Below are 17,335 nucleotides of genomic sequence, written 5' to 3' on the forward strand. Positions count from 1 at the left end.
GAGGAGGAATATTGACAAGGGAGCTTGAAGATCAAGAGGCTAGCATCAAGGGATTGGCGTAGATCCAGAATCTACTTCAGCTTGGGCACATTTTGGAGGTAACAAGCTGTTACCTTGACTCTATTGCATTTAAATCTATTCAAGAATGAGATTTGGGGCCATTTTGGCATGTTAAGGATCTATTTCGGGTTAGGGGTCTAGATCTGAGGTTGCTACTTCAGATCTAGACTTGTCTTGGTCCAGAAACTCACAAAGTATCAGCCCTTGGTTTGTTGGTGAAGCATCCTTGTCTTAAACCTTAGCCCTAGATTGATTTGGGCCTATAGCTCTTTGTTTCCACGTAAAGTTTGCAACTTTACGTGAGAGTCATGCCCTAGAAGAGTGGATCTACACTTTGGAGCCCCTACATGACTCGAAAAGCCTCTGTATGAATAAAGGACTGAAGAGACTCGACGAGTCACTTGGGTGGACTCGGCGAGTCATATGAAGATAGGCATGAACTCGACGAGTTGGAAGAACAACTCGGCGAGTCTGTTGAAGATTGTCGTGGACGCGGCGAGTTAGGACGCAAAACCCCAACCTCTTCTGGTTAAGACTCAGATCAGTGAGTTGAGCGGTGACTCAGTGAGTTGGTCATGATAGGACTCAGAGATTGTTGAACTCGACGAGTCATGGGGTGACTCGGCGAGTCGAGTCGTGATATGGGAGTTTTCTGAGTTTAGGAACTCGGCGAGTCAGTGGGTTGACTCGGCGAGTAGGGTCAATCAGGAAGGTTGACTTTGGCCAGGACTTTGACTTTGACCAGTTTGACCTTCAAGGGTATTATGGTAATTTGGATATTCATGTCAATGGATCATTGATGGCTATAGGTGTTGGAGTTTGGGGCAGTGCTTCGGGATTGTGCTTTCGTGGTTCGGTTCGGCAGTTGCTAGGTTAGTTATCCTCACTATACCCAAGAGTCTAAGGCACCAAGGTCGGCCCTTTGATTGTTATTTGTGATAGTTACTGCTGTGATATGTTAGTTGGCATCCTGGTAGATAGGATGGCTATATGATGGTATGCTTTGTTAGATTAGTATCATGGTAGATAGGATGGCTATATGATGGTATGCTCTGTTAGATCAGTATCCTGGTAGATAGGATGGCTATATGATGGTATGCTCTGTTAGATCAGTATTCTGGTAGATTGGATGTGGCTACGCTTAGTGACCTGTAGTTGGTCTGACTGTTTGTATGCTGGTAGGAGATTACCTGTTATATGTGCACGCGTTGAGCAGTAGTACAGGGTATTCCATCCTGGTAGGATGATAGGGCCCTAGTATTTTGTCTTATAGACTGTTATATGGTTATTTGATAGGTGCACATGTTTGCTAGTATGTGGGCATTCCAACCCGATGTTTGTGGGCAAGGAGTATTCCATCCCGGTAGGATGATTGGACTCATAGTAGGTGGGCATTCCAACCTGATGGTTGAGGGCCAAGAGTATTCCATCCTGGTAGGATGATTGGACTCATAGTAGGTGGGCATTCCAACCTGATGGTTGAGGGCCTGGGGTATTCCATCCCGAGGGATGATTGGAACCATAGTAGTTATTGTATGTATAAGTGTGTGGGCATTCCAACCCGATGGTTGTGGGCCGAGAGTATTCCATCCCGAGGATGATTGGACTCGTAGTATGTTGGCATTCCAACCCGGTGGTTGAGGGCCTGGGGTATTCCAACCTGACGGTTGATTGGACCCATAGTATGTTGTTCATTGCTGCATTTGTATGGTTATGTGTGTACGGGTATTTTGGGGGAAACTCACTAAGCTTTCGAGCTTACGGTTTCAGTTTATTGTTTCAGGTACATCAGGTGATTGTGGCAAGGCAAAGGCGTGATCGTACCGCTCCTCATATTTCATGATTTTGTGATTCGGTTCTGGGGATACTCTGATGTTTAAACTATTTTGAAAACAAGTTGTAATAACTTAATGGTTTTTGAATGGGTTAAAATGTTTTAAATTGGCTTGAATTTTATGGGTGTTACAAGTTGGTATCAGAGCCTTGGTTTGAGTGAACTAGAGGAACATTCGTGTGAATCCAGTCTCAAATCAAGGAAAGGTTTTCAAAATGATTTCTAAAATGGTTTTGATAATAAGTAAAGGAGGATGCAGGGTGTACGATCAGTTGGAGCCAGTAAGTAGACCCTAAAATACCATACAGTTATTTGATTATGTGATATGTTAGAACATCATGCTAGTACTAGGCTAAGGATCTTCAGCAATTGCATGATAGAATTGTCTGATTACATGATGCCAGCTAGCCTAGGGTTTTCCTTATATGAGATTGACATCATTACTGTAGTTACTTGTGTATGCATGACGGCTGTATATAATTAAGATCTTATAGCCTGAGAATGTTTGATTTGGTCTTATGTTCTATTCTTATTGATTAAGGCTTAGGGTAGGATCGAATATTCAAAAGTCTATGGGGTCCAGCGTTATGTATGGCTAGCATACACTAGTGCTGCAGGGTTGGTGGAAGTTTCATGGATGGGTGGGTTGTGTGAGGCCGGGAGGCCAGTTAAGAGATATTTAGCATTTCTCTAGGAGTAAGGATTGAGTGTTCGCTATGTTTATGTATATTGTTAGGGCGTTGTGATGATACTTGAGACAAATATGGGTAGGTGTGGAAGGTAGTATGGGCCCGTACTACTGAAAGCACATGACCCAGACGCATAGCAAGGAAGTCACAACCCCTAGGGTTTAGAAGGGAGTTGGTCCCCGGTATCTGAGCATGCTCAAGAGGGACATTAGACAGTTTCTGTCCACACAGAGATGTGATACTTTGTTGGAGTTGCAGGAGGCGGCCAGGCGGCGCGAGTTAGATATTGAGCTCTAGCTGAGGGAGCAGAGGCAGGCCCCGGTGCAGTCGCAGCCTGCGCCGAAATGGATGAGGGCCACTGATTATCGTCAGGAAAGTCAGAGGAGTCGCACTTGTGGGAAGTGCGGTAAGGTACATGATGGAGTTTGTCGATCTTCTTCTGGGTGCCACAAGTGTGGCAAGGAGGGCCACATAGCCAGGGATTGCAGGCAGCAGGCTCCAGCTGCCGGAGTCCGACTTTGTTATCATTGTGATCAGGTGGGCCATATGAAGGCCCAGTGTCCTCTCTTGACTGCCAGGCCAGTGCAGGTCCCAGCACCAGCCACTTTAAGACTTACTGACGGGGGTCAGGGTCGAGCAGAGCCTCCAAAGGCTCCAGGGCGTGCTTATCAGCTTATGGCCGAGGAGATCGGGACAGCGCCAGAGGTGACAGCCGGTATGTGTTTTCTTTTATATCTTGTTCATGTTATTATGAGTTGTTTGTTTCCTGCATAAGTTATTAGAGCATAATAGATGATAGCGAGAAGTTATTATTTAGAATTATAGAGGGATAGTATCTGGTGATGCATCCAAGAGAGAGGAAGGACATGATCCAGAAATTCAGAACCATCAGCGGGAACTCGGATCCCTTGAAGTTCGTTGTCTCGGATTGGGACGATTGAGTCGCGTACCAGCTTCGCCGCCGGTAGACAGTAGTTAGTGCTCTAAGTGAGGGAGAATTGGAAATTCTTGGATGGGGCGTGGTTTGGGAGGAAGTCGCCTGACGCAGTTTGGATGTCGGTTACGGGAAGTGGTGCGATGAGGCATTCCAGTTATGGTAAGAACCTTGTATGTATGGTGGATCTTTGAGCGAGCAGTGAGGATACTGCTATGCTACGACAATCAATGGGGTTGTTCCCAAGTGTCGAAAATGTTGAGGGGCATGCGGAAGACTCTTTATGGATTGTAGATTATGCAATTAGTTTCTGAGTATATATACATGTTATGGGATAGCGACGTGCTCCACAAGTGGACGATGTAGAGTGAGGTTCTGACATTTCGGCACCGACTGATGATGCGAAGCCATGGTTCAGGTCCCCTTGGAAGAGTAGAAGGTGAGTAGCTCCAGATTGGAGATTTGGCCAGAGAAGCTAGAGATAGCGGAGTTGATAGACTCGGGAGCGGTCTAGACCGACGCTGAGAACCGTGTGAGGATATTCCAATCGTAGGTCGTGGACCTAGAGATCACGAGAGTAATGTTCCCTATCATGGTACTTTGGAGTAGACTTGACGTCGAGATTTGGGTGAGTTACACTCGGTTGTGTCGAATCATGGTAGATTGAGGGAGCTGCAAGGTTGGATCCTTGGGCTTCAAGTATGGTTGTAGACATGGGTTATGTGAGTAGTGGTATTCCAATCTAGGGTATTCCATCATGAGGATGACCGGACCCTATGATTGATTGGACCTGGTGTGTTTGGTATTCCAACCCAAGGGTTGATTGGGCCAAACATGCGTGAGAATGTGAGGGTATACCATCCTTGGGATGACTGCACCCGTTATAGGTGTACCTGGTATTCCAGCCCGAGGCTGATTGAGCTAGGTACGAATGGTTATGTGATATAGCTGGTTGATTCATGGGAGTTGCTAGAAGCTGAAGGATGCAGTATCCTGTCATTGTAAAAGGGGATAGATTTGGGATGGGAACAAGATTCGTTCCCTATTGCAGGTTATCCGGGTTATCGCCGATTTTGGGCGGAGGAAAGCTGGATTAGTATTACAACAGAGCTCAGTGGATTATTGTGGTGTTTAACTTTTGCAATTCTCGAAGGTGTGATCATGTCAGGAAGGTGGCAGTATAATCGAGTGATACTGGATTGATGTGTTCTGACATTTAAGTGGAAAATGCCGGTGGTCGGCCGGGAGTATTGGCAACGATACCATAGAAGAAGAAGTTATTTTAAAAGGGGTACAGTGGTAGGGTCTGGAAGGACCTGAGTTGATTGGGAAATCGGAGTCTACAGTGCAAGAGGTATATTCAGAATAGTATACTGCAGTAGGCTTCGAGGACGAAGCCTAATTCAAGTGGGGGAGAGTTGTAACATCCCAAAATTTAGAAGTATGATTGAAGGACTTAAGTGTAAATTGAAGAAGGTACTCGACGAGTAGGTATGCTTACTCATCGAGTCGGAGCGGGTTCTGGTCGCGAGTTATGTGACCGACTCGCCGAGTCGGCAGCTGGACTCGACGAGTTGGTGCTGAAAAGAGAAAATCCTAAGCTTAAGGGTTGCACCCTATTTAAAGGACCATATGTCCTCCCTTCAGCCTCCTTATTGCCCCTGAGAGTCAGTAACCCTAAAATCGTGTAAGCTTCCATTGTTAAAGAGATTTGAGCTTTGGAGGAGGAATATTGAGAAGGGAGCTTGAAGATCAAGAGGCTAGCATCAAGGGATTGGTGTAGATCCAGAATCTACTTCAGCTTGGGCACATTTTGGAGGTAACAAGCTGTTACCTTGACTCTATTGCATTTATATCTATTCAAGTATGAGATTTGGGGCCATTTTGGCATGTTAAGGATCTATTTCGGGTTAAGGGTCAAGATCTGAGGTTGCTACTTCAGATCTAGACTTGTCTTGGTCCAGAAACTCACAAAGTATCATCCCTTGGTTTGTTGGTGAAGCATCCTTGTCTTAAACCTTAGCCCTAGATTGATTTGGGCCTATAGCTCTTTGTTTCCACGTAAAGTTTGCAACTTTACGTGAGAGTCATGCCCTAGAAGAGTGGATCTACACTTTGGAGCCCCTACATGACTCGAAAAGCCTCTGTATGAATAAAGGACTGAAGAGACTCGACGAGTCACTTGGGTGGACTCGGCGAGTCATATGAAGATAGGCATGAACTCGACGAGTTGGAAGAACAACTCGGCGAGTCTGTTGAAGATTGTCGTGGACGCAGCGAGTTAGGACGCAAAACCCCAACCTCTTCTGGTTAAGACTCAGATCAGTGAGTTGAGCGGTGACTCAGTGAGTTGGTCATGATAGGACTCAGAGATTGTTGAACTCGACGAGTCATGGGGTGACTCGGCGAGTCGAGTCGTGATATGGGAGTTTTCTGAGTTTAGGAACTCGGCGAGTCAGTGGGTTGACTCGGCGAGTAGGGTCAATCAGGAAGGTTGACTTTGGCCAGGACTTTGACTTTGACCAGTTTGACCTTCAAGGGTATTATGGTAATTTGGATATTCATGTCAATGGATCATTTATGGCTATAGGTGTTGGAGTTTGGGGCAGTGCTTCGGGATTGTGCTTTCGTGGTTCGGTTCGGCAGTTGCTAGGTTAGTTATCCTCACTATACCCAAGAGTCTAAGGCACCAAGGTCGGCCCTTTGATTGTTATTTGTGATAGTTACTGCTGTGATATGTTAGTTGGCATCCTGGTAGATAGGATGGCTATATGATGGTATGCTCTGTTAGATCAGTATCATGGTAGATAGGATGGCTATATGATGGTATGCTCTGTTAGATCAGTATCCTGGTAGATAGGATGGCTATATGATGGTATGCTCTATTAGATCAGTATTCTGGTAGATTGGATGTGGCTACGCTTAGTGACCTGTAGTTGGTCTGACTGTTTGTATGCTGGTAGGAGATTACCTGTTATATGTGCACGCGTTGAGCAGTAGTACAGGGTATTCCATCCTGGTAGGATGATAGGGCCCTAGTATTTTGTCTTATAGACTGTTATATGGTTATTTGATAGGTGCACATATTTGCTAGTATGTGGGCATTCCAACCCGATGTTTGTGGGCAAGGAGTATTCCATCCCGGTAGGATGATTGGACTCATAGTAGGTGGGCATTCCAACCTGATGGTTGAGGGCCAGGAGTATTCCATCCCGATAGGATGATTGGACTCATAGTAGGTGGGCATTCCAACCTGATGGTTGAGGGCCTGGGGTATTCCATCCCGAGGGATGATTGGAACCATAGTAGTTATTGTATGTATAAGTGTGTGGGCATTCCAACCCGATGGTTGTGGGCCGAGAGTATTCCATCCCGAGGATGATTGGACTCGTAGTATGTTGGCATTCCAACCCGGTGGTTGAGGGCCTGGGGTATTCCAACCTGACGGTTGATTGGACCCATAGTATGCTGTTCATTGCTGCATTTGTATGGTTATGTGTGTACGGGTATTTTGGGGGAAACTCACTAAGATTTCGAGCTTACGGTTTCAGTTTATTGTTTCAGGTACAGCAGGTGATCGTGGCAAGGCAAAGGCGTGATCGTACCGCTCATCATATTTCATGATTTTGTGATTCGGTTCTGGGGATACTCTGATGTTTAAACTATTTTGAAAACAAGTTGTAATAACTTAATGGTTTTTGAATGGGTTAAAATGTTTTAAATTGGCTTGAATTTTATGGGTGTTACATTTTCTAGTTGGGCAGTCTCTGATCTGTAATCATCTCTATTTCTTTCTCTATCAACATTGTAGTTGCCGACATTGGTTCTGCCCACCGCAGCTCGAGCTCTCTTTCTTCCCGCTGCCTTTCTCCGGATTCCCTAGTCGCCGCCTCCGTTTCTTTTCTTCTTCTAAAATAGAACCGCCTCTAGGCATCGCTTCATCTCTCTTATTCTCTGATGAGTAGCCGCTTTAGCTGTCATCGCAGCTGCCGCTGTTAACATCTATGTTTTTTGTTCTTAAGTCTTTTTTCCAGTTTAATCATCTCATCCAGAGCAAACTGCAGTTTAATCATCTCATCCAGATCAAACTGCAGGGGGTGTTAGTGATTAGGGTTTAGGTCCAAGCCTTTTAAGGTTTAAGTTAGGCCACTTATGTGTTCCTATTTATATTTATATAAGGTTTAACCTTCACTGATTATGAATGTATCGTCTTATAGTATTTACTTCACTTCCTTTTCCATTCTTTTATTGAATGTATAGAATGTATAAATTTGATTGTGTATTAATTTATTATGTTTAATATATAATAAATAATATCAAATATGTTAGAATGTTTAATGAATATCCCTATCATTATAATTTATATTTTCAACTTCACGGATTTAAATGTAAAAATTTATAAATACCCAACAAAATTTTTATAACGCCCGATTTATATTTTATATTCAAGTGTTACAATTGTTTAGGTTTATTTTATTTGTTGTTTTGCTATGTATTTAATTGTGGGTATATCTTCAATTATAAAATTTTTGCAAATTATACAGTCATGTTTCTTTAATTTCGTAGAAAACAAGGATAATTATGGAACGCATTATTACACATAGAGAAAATTGTACTTGCAATCTTACAACGTTTGATAAATATTGTATTGTTTTAATTTGGTTTTTTATGTTTGTGTAAAACAAAAAAAAAATACTATTTTTTTAATACTTTTACATGATTTTTAACAATAAGACATACATAATTTTGATTGATACATGTCTCCCACACATTTATGTATTCGGTATTTATTGTTTATTAGTTGTAAGACTTATGTATTATATAAGTTAATTTAAAAAATAAATAAATATGAAGGTCTAACTATTTGAGAACTTTAGATTTATAAAAAGTTAAGAAAAATAATGCATTATTAAAATTGAAATATTTTTTTTATTTTTTAAATTAAAAAAAATAATTTAAATAAATAAACAAAAAAACTAATGAACTTTAATTAATGAATTTTAAAATTAGAAGGTAAGTCCATTAATGAAATTGATATCCATTTATTACAATAATTATTGTAAGTATTACATTAAAATAATATGTGGAATTTAATAAAATAGGAAAACCCATAAAATGACATGTGAAAAAAAAAATTCAAAATAACCACAAAATAACATTTGGCAAATTGAATGAAAGTGTAACATGTGCAAAAAAAAACATTCATTGATTAGAGTAGATAAATTTGGAACTTTATTAAATTATATATTTACTTTCAGTAAATCATAGTTTTATTATTAATCTACACATACACAACGATTTTTTATGTACTAAAAACCTTTTTAATAAGAGTTATTAATATTAAAGACAAAAGTTCATAAATAGTCCTTGTGGTTTCATAAAATCTAAAGTTTTGTCCCTAACTTTAAACAACCTCGCGAATGGTCCCTGTGGTTTCAAAACTTTTAACAAAAGGTCCTTATTGCCAACTCCGTCAAGTTTTGTCCGTTAAGTGAAGGGTATTTCTGTCATTTCACTACTACAGGGACTATTTATGAGTTTTTTGTTATTTAAAAAAAAGAAAAAAGAAAAAATAATTATTTTAATATACAGTGGGTCCTACCTCCATCCCTCTTTCTCTCTCTCTCTCTCTCTCTCTCTCTCTCTCTTTCTATATATATATATATATATATATATATATATATATATATATATATATATATATATATATATATATATATACACACACACACACGAGAGAGAAATGGCAGATCTACAGCTTCGAGCAACATAAGCTAAAGAAATGGCAGCTAGAACAGTGATTGCAGATGACACAATTGTCTGGAAACTCTTCCCCTTGTTAACCAATTCCAGTTGCTTCTTCAATTCTTCCACATTAGTCTGTTTGTCCTTGAATGTTTTCTTCATTGGTTCAGTTTTTGTTACATGATTCTTGATTGCTTGATCAATACCTATGTTGTCATCTTCCTTTGAGCTACGAATCACATTGGTGGTTTTCAAGATCTTCAAGATTTGATTCTTTTTTACTTTCGGATAGTTTTAGTTTGGCTTTTGTATCATCATGTTCCTTTTGGGTTTTGGCAAGCGATTCTACTAACTCGTTCTTTTCTGCAACAAGTTTTTCAGTTTCTGTTGTTATCTTTGAAAGTTTTTTGCGTGTTTCTTTGATACCCTTTTCCATTTTGGAAATCTTTTCATTTGAATTCTTTAGTTTGAGTTTTTCTTCATCAAGCTTGGCTCGAGTATTTTTCGATTATGTTGTGGCTCGATCGAATGCAGCTTTGTGGTTGTTGATTTCAGACTCTAGTTTCTAGATTTTATCGATTTGCATCTTGTTGGAGTTGTCAAGTGTTGTGATTGTGTTCTTGAATTTGTGATACTATTCTTCGATCCTTGCTTTCTATTCTAACATTTGGTTGATTATAAGTTTCTGGTGTTCTATCATCTTCAAAGCCTCCTGCAAATTTTTGGAAACCAAACACTTTTCTTGAGTTAGTTTTTGAATACTTGCCTCCAATTCTTGTTTTTTCTTGCACCAGGATATTGATCTCCATATTCATTTTGGCTTCCTTTTCAGAATCCATGGCATGTTTGTTCTCCAAACCAACAACTTTCATAAGCAATTGTTCTTCCCCCTTTTTAAGCTTATAGACTAATTCATTCAGCTTATAAACTAAAACATGTAGCTCATTTTTCTTTTTCTCTTGAACATCTCTATCGTCATCAATCTCCATCTTCTCTTTCATTATCTTTTCAATATCTATCTTCAAAACATCAACTAAACGATTTGATTCAACCAAATTCATTTCAACCAAACCTTTTTCTTTTAGGACTGAATCCACCTTTCTTTCAAGTGATTTCTTCTCCTTGATTAAACCAAGGTAAGCAGCCTTAACTTTTTGGGAATTTTCAGTAATCTCTGTCTCCTTCTTCTCTGCTTCAGTTAGTTTGGATCTCAACCCTTTCTCGTATTGAATCTGATATATATATATATATATATATATATATATATATATATATATATATATATATATATATATATATATATATATATATATATATATATATATATATATATATAAGTTCAATTGAGAAAATAAAAAGGTTGAGAATGGGAGAACCATTCGCAGTGAATCATTTATCTAACATGTAAACCTTAAAAAACATGCGTATCATTTTTCGTTAAGGGTATCTTTGTAAACTAGCCACTTTTTAGATTTACTTCTTTGTTCTTCATCTTCAGTTTCCGATTTCATGATATCTTTATCTCATTTGAATCGGATATAGAGGAATTCATTATGAAGATTCTTTTCTTTATATAATTCTTTAGCAATTACATGTATTTTTCCCATTTATCATGAAGTTTCGCATCTGTATTGAAGTTTTCTTCTTCGTATTTAGTTTCCGATTTCATCAGATCTTTATCTCGTTTGAATCAGATATATCGGAATTCATTATCAAGATTCTTTCTTTATATAATTCGTTAGGAATTACACATATTCTTTCCGTTTATCGTGAAGTTTCGCATCTGTATTGCAGTTGTTTCATTTGATTTTTGTTCTGTAGTTTGAGATCTCTATTTCAATTGCATCATCTAATCGGAGCTCATTTAATTTTCAATCAAATCATTTTTACACTCTCAAGTGAGAGAAATTGCAAATTGATCAGGTTTTCATATGATCTTTATTGCAACTGGATCATCTGATCGGAGTTGATTTAATTTTCTTTCAGGTCGTTTGTACGCTCTGAGGTGAGATATATTCGAAATTAATCAGGTTTTCATATTTATGACTTTTTTTGTGTTTTTTGTGTTAATTTTGTTGTCGTTCAGTTTCTATTTTATTTTATCATGATTTTCATCGATATTAAGATTGTTTTTGTTGTTTATTATAGATCAATTGGTTTATTATGTCATATTCTACTGTTATTGATGGTGATGTGTATTCTTCGATGTGTGAGAGTGAAGAAGAAGATGTTGAGAACTTATTTTTTGAAGGTATCACTTATTGAATTATTATGATGTTTTTAATTTTGTTGATGATCATGTATTTACGTATGAATCTGTAAATCTGAATAAATTATTGTCTTATTCATATATGAATAAACATGTGATAATTGTAATTTCAAATTTATTATTATTTTCGTTTTATTCATATATGAATAAGTACTGTTTTATTTTATATTTTTTGAATCAAATGAATTTCATGTATTCATATATGAATGTTTTATTCATTCATTAATAAACATTGTTTTTCGATTTATTCATATGAATTTCATGTATTCATATTTGATTATTTTATTTATATATGATTGTTTTATTCATATATGATTGTTTTATTCATGCATTAATAGATTAATTTAGATTTTATAATTTTTTATCAGGTGAATCTTCGAGTTCAGTATATGATGCGCAATATTGTAGTAATGTAATTGGAGAACATGTCTATAAGCCAGATCTACATGTTCAATTTATTCCATTTAAAGGTTTAATCTTCAAATCATTAAAGTTAGCCATCAAAAAATGTATTATGAGTATGCTGAAATTAGTGGTTTTGATGTGAGACTGAGCACATAGTCAAGGTTTGATAATAAGATTATAAAAAAAACATGTTATATGTAATCGTGGTGGCAAACAAAAAAAGAAATCTTGTGAAACATTGGATACAAGTGGCGTTAGGAGGAAACGAAATTCAAATTCAAGAGTTATTGGTTGTCAAGAAAAGATTATATTTGAATCTGTGTATGGAACTCCAGATTATAAAGTTTTTCAGTTTGATGAACTTCACAACCATCCACTTGAGAAGAGAAGTGATTTAAAAAAACGAGGTAAATGTCATATTCAGAAAAAGAGTTTATAGTGTGTGCTTCCACACCAAAAATAGACCCAACTATGGCTCATAAGTTGAGGGCAAGTATGAGAGGTGGGTATGTGTAACGCCTGGTTTCTGGTATGCATTTAACTCTTTAATGTAATTATTTTGAAAGAAGAACTCCATGAGTTGATGGAACTAACTCGTCGAGTAGAGGACAGATTGTACGCGGGGTTTAAGCCACCTACTCAACGAGTCAAGAGCCCTCGACTCGGCGAGTAGATCGGCCAGAGTGAAACCCTAATTTCTGGGTTTTGCATAATATTTAAGCTCCTTAACCCCTACCTCTTGGCCTCATTTCCAGCCTCTCTATCCCAAACCCTAATCCATGAAACCCTAGAGTGTTATTTGAGAGTGTGAGCCATTTTTAGTGATCTTTGTGTACTTTTGAAGCTTGTGGAAGAAGAAGAAGATAGAGGGCTCAAGAAGAGAAGAGTAGATCCAAAAACTACACGCCATTTACTACATTTTATGGTAATCAATTTTCTATCTTGGCTATTAGTTCATTAGATCTCTTTATGTCCATCTTTATGAGGGTTTTTGATCCAAGATTTATAGCTTTTGGAGATTGATCGACCCAAGTCAGTATTCTTCCAGATCTAGGACCTAGAGGGACTGATATGACATAAAGGTGCAAACTTTATGCCATTGGAGCCCCCATGCAAGCCTTAGAGTGTCATATTGGCCTTTTTAGCCCCAAAAGGCCATGCATGTGGAAAATGTGGTAACTTTACGTGTCCATTTAGTGTTAGGAGTGTAGATCTGAGGTTGTAAGCTTTATTTGGGTGTAAGGATGGCATAAGGACCAAGTTCTAGGTCCCAAGGAATTAGGGTTTGAGCTAAACCCTTTAAGAAGAGGTACTAATGGGTAAAGTTAGAAACTTTACCCTTAAAAGGGCATTGAAAGGGTTTTTCTAAGGTGTGAAGCTTGGATCTGAAGTGTAGGGGCTTAATCCATTAAGATAGCCTAAACAGATAGGGGAACTCGGCGAGCCAGAAAGGGACTCGACGAGTTGAGTCGGGTTGTCCCGATTCTATGTCAGGTAGAACTCGACGAGTCTATAAAGGGACTTGACGAGTTGACTCGGTTGATCACGAGTCTGAATAGTATAGGAACTCATCGAGTCAGGAGGTAACTCGACGAGTTGAGTCGACCGGGAGTTGACCTTGACTTTGACTTTGACCATGACGTTGACTTTGACCAAGGGTAAAATGCACATTTTACCCTTAGAAGGATTATCATATTTTGATTAAGTGTTATTGTGAAATTGATAGTCGGGGAGTCGTTGGAGCAGCCGTCGGGGATTCCTCACATGAGATTTCACAGCTAGCATACGAGGTGAGTTTCCTCCAGTAGGAACGGGTCTAAGGCACCAAGGCCGGCCCGTTTACTTAGTAGTAGTTCCGGACTACGGTCTGATGTCGGGCGGGGCCCGATGTAGGTTTATATGCTTTTCCAGATTTCGATCCGATGTCGGGGCGGTCCCGAGGAATGTTTATATGCTTGATGTCTTTGTGATTCTTTCATGTGTTTGTACTTGTATGTTTCCAGACTTCGGTTCGATGATGGGGCGGTCCCGAGGAATGTTAGTATGTTTCCGGACTACAGATTGATGTCGGGCGGGGCCCAAGGAATGTTTAAATGTTAATGGTATATTCTTAGGTTATGTGTATTATTTGATTGTGTTCACATGTATTCCGAGATGTGCTCGATGTTGGGCGAGGCTCGATGTCGGCCGGGCCCGATGCCGAATAGGGTTCGATGCCGGGCGGGGCCGATGCCGGGAAAGCCGATGCCGAGCCTAACTCGATGTAGCAGGGGTGGGGCCCAATATATGTTTATGTGATAAGTGTATGGTATGTGGTAGTTGGGGAGACTCACTAAGCTTCGTGCTTACAGTTTTCAATTTTGGTTTCAGGTACTTCCACTAGCAATGGGAAGAGCTCGGGATGACTGCATGGCACACACCATAGCTATTAGCCTGGGAGGATTCACTCTGATATTTGACATATGATTTTGATGCATTGATAGATGATATGAGATTTTTGAGATACACGATTTATTACATTTTGATACTCGTGGTTTTGTTATTATGATGTTTGACAAATATGGTTTTTCTTAAATGATTTAAAACGAAATTTTTGGACCGTATTTTTGGGATGTTTCAGTATGAGTTTGTAAAGCCCAAAGTAGTTGACTATAAAAATTTGAGGAGAGATATCAACATGGTTATAGGTTATAAAGATGCCCAAATGATAGTAAACACAATGAATGACCGTCAAGCTCACTATCCAAATTACTCATTTGAGTTTAATTGTCAAGATGATGTTTTGGACCCTATGTTTTGGGCTGATGAAATGGAGAAGGAATATTATGGTGAATTTGGTGATGTTATCTCATTTGGTGCGACTTTCCGAACAAACAAGTAAGTTATTCTATCTATTTTTTATAGCTTATTCATATATGGATATTTTAACTGTATGTTTAATGTTCAGTTTTTAATATTGAAATTATTTTAATAATATACTATAATTGTATTCATGCATGAATATTTTTATATTCACTTATGAATACCTAAAAAACTGACTTTATTGAACACTTTTTTTTGTGTTATAAGTATCGAATGGTTTTTGTTCCATTTACTGCTATTGATCATCATAAAAAATCAGCTACTGTTGGAGCGGGGTTGCTAAGAAATGAAAGCATTGAGTCCTACTCTTGGTTGCTTAAGGCGTTTCTTAAACTCATGGGAAAGAACCAACACTTGTTTTAACCGATCAAGATGCTGCAATAAAATAAGCTATTGAGAATGTGTTTCCTAATACAAAGCACCGATTATCTATGTGGCATATAATGAAGAAGTTGAAAAACAAGGTATTATTTTAATATATTTCAAATATGTTACATAGTATTAGTTATTCATAGATGAATATAGTATTTTTTTTCAAATATTAGTATATTCATTTATGAATATTTATTATTATTTTACTTATTTATGTTTATTCATTTTTGAATAAATATAGAAGTTTATTTTATTTTTGTCTTAATACAGATATCAGATGATTTATTTAGGAACACAGACTTTAGAAAAAGATTCTCGAAGATTGTTTGGGACATGAATATGAACCCTGATGTATTTGAGGTGATGTGGGGTTTGCTTATGAAGGAATTCAATATTAAAGACACAAGATGGTTTAACGACATGTTTACAAAATGTGATTCATGGATACCTAGATATATTGATGATATTCTAATGTGTGGGTTGATGAAGACTACATCGAGGTCAGAGAGTATGAATTCATTCTTTAATACCTACTTAGAAAGTGGTAACTTACTTTTGAATTTCATGATGAATTACGACACTGTTGTTCAAAAGCAAAGGAATACTCAACGAGAGCTTGATAAGGCATCAAAGAAAGCATCATATAAAACGGAAACACCTCGAGAAATAGAACTACAATCATCAAAATTTTATACAAGTTCATTATTTTTTGAGGTGCAAAAGGAAATATATAAAACAAGTTTTTTCTGTACATACTCATATGTTGGTATTGAAGATGGGTGAGAAGTTTACATTGTACAACGCAACAACAGTAAAAGCGAATTAAAAATGAATTTAAGGTAATTTAATAGTTTTTTATGAATAATTTAATGTTTATATATGAATATGAGAATATTCATATATCAATATTCTGATCATTTTAAAATGAGAACATGTTCATATATGAATTTAATTTCTTATATGAATATTTACAATGTTATTATTCATATATGAATATTTATATATGATTATTCATATATGAATATGAATTATTGTATATGATTAGCTATATGAATAATTATATATGGTTGTTCATATATGGTTGTTTATATATGAGTATTCATGTTTGGATATTGTAAGAGATAACAAAAAGAAATTGGCTTTGTTTGTTGAGAAACAACAGATGTTGTTGAAGGAATTTGAGAGTGATTATACATCTGGTGGATTGAAAAACAAGACGGATGGTGAAGTCGTATGCAAGCTTATAGGTGTTTCTATTCCTATTCCAAAAGAGATTAATATTCATGTTCCTCAAGTTTAAAACAATAAAGGTTTTGGAATCAAGAAAAGAATTCCAAGTGCAGGTGAAACATCATATGTTAATTCTAAAAAAGAACATAGAATGTGCTCAGGATGTGGAGAATGGTTTCCTCACAATTTACGTGCATGTCCAGTAAGAATTGCAGCTGCTCAATCAACAAAAAACATTTAGGGTTTTTTTTAATGTTTTTTGGTTCAATTCATTTATGAATATATGTAGATAATAATCATAAATAATAATATTCATGTATGAATAATACAATATTATTGGGTCATTATGGATTTATCAGAAGCTACTACTTAACACATTTATGTGGATATGGTAAATTGATATGTGAAATACATGTTAATTATAAATGAATATATCATATTTGTTTTTTAATTTACTAATAAATAAGTTATACAGATATGGTAAATTGATATGTGAAATACACATATTATTCTAAATTATTCATAAATGAATACATCGAATTTGTATTCATTTATGATTGAAGACGTTATTATTTACATATTAAAGGTAATTGAATATATCATATTGGTATTCATTTATGAATAAACATAAATAAAATTGAAAACTAGCAAAAATGAATACATCATAAATGTATACAAATATAATGTATTCATGATATTTGTTTATTAATTTACTAATATATATCTGACTTAATCATAAATGAATACATCATATTTGTATTCATTTATGATTGAAGACGTTATTATGTACATATTAAATGTAAATGAATATATCATATTGGTATTCATTTATGAATAAACAGAAACAAAATCGAAAACTATCAAAAACAATCACACTTGTTCATAAATCATTATCATAAATTTTGAAAATATTTGAATATAAAAAACTAGCAGAA

General features: G+C 37.1%; 1 protein-coding gene across 1 annotated transcript; it reads left to right on the forward strand.

Annotated features, from left to right (window-relative positions):
- Positions 1–15,241: 15,241 nt before the first annotated feature.
- On the forward strand, positions 15,242–16,470 carry LOC145127680 (protein FAR1-RELATED SEQUENCE 5-like). Its single transcript, XM_079062830.1, has 3 exons — positions 15,242–15,262; positions 15,441–15,949; positions 16,290–16,470. Exons 1-3 carry the CDS (start codon positions 15,242–15,244, stop codon positions 16,468–16,470), a joined length of 711 nt encoding a protein of 236 aa, XP_078918956.1.
- Positions 16,471–17,335: the final 865 nt, after the last annotated feature.

Source organism: Lactuca virosa, chromosome 7, assembly GCF_052849685.1.
Source record: "Lactuca virosa cultivar CGN04683 chromosome 7, Lactuca_virosa_CGN04683_v6, whole genome shotgun sequence".
Classification (NCBI taxonomy): Eukaryota; Viridiplantae; Streptophyta; class Magnoliopsida; order Asterales; family Asteraceae; genus Lactuca; species Lactuca virosa.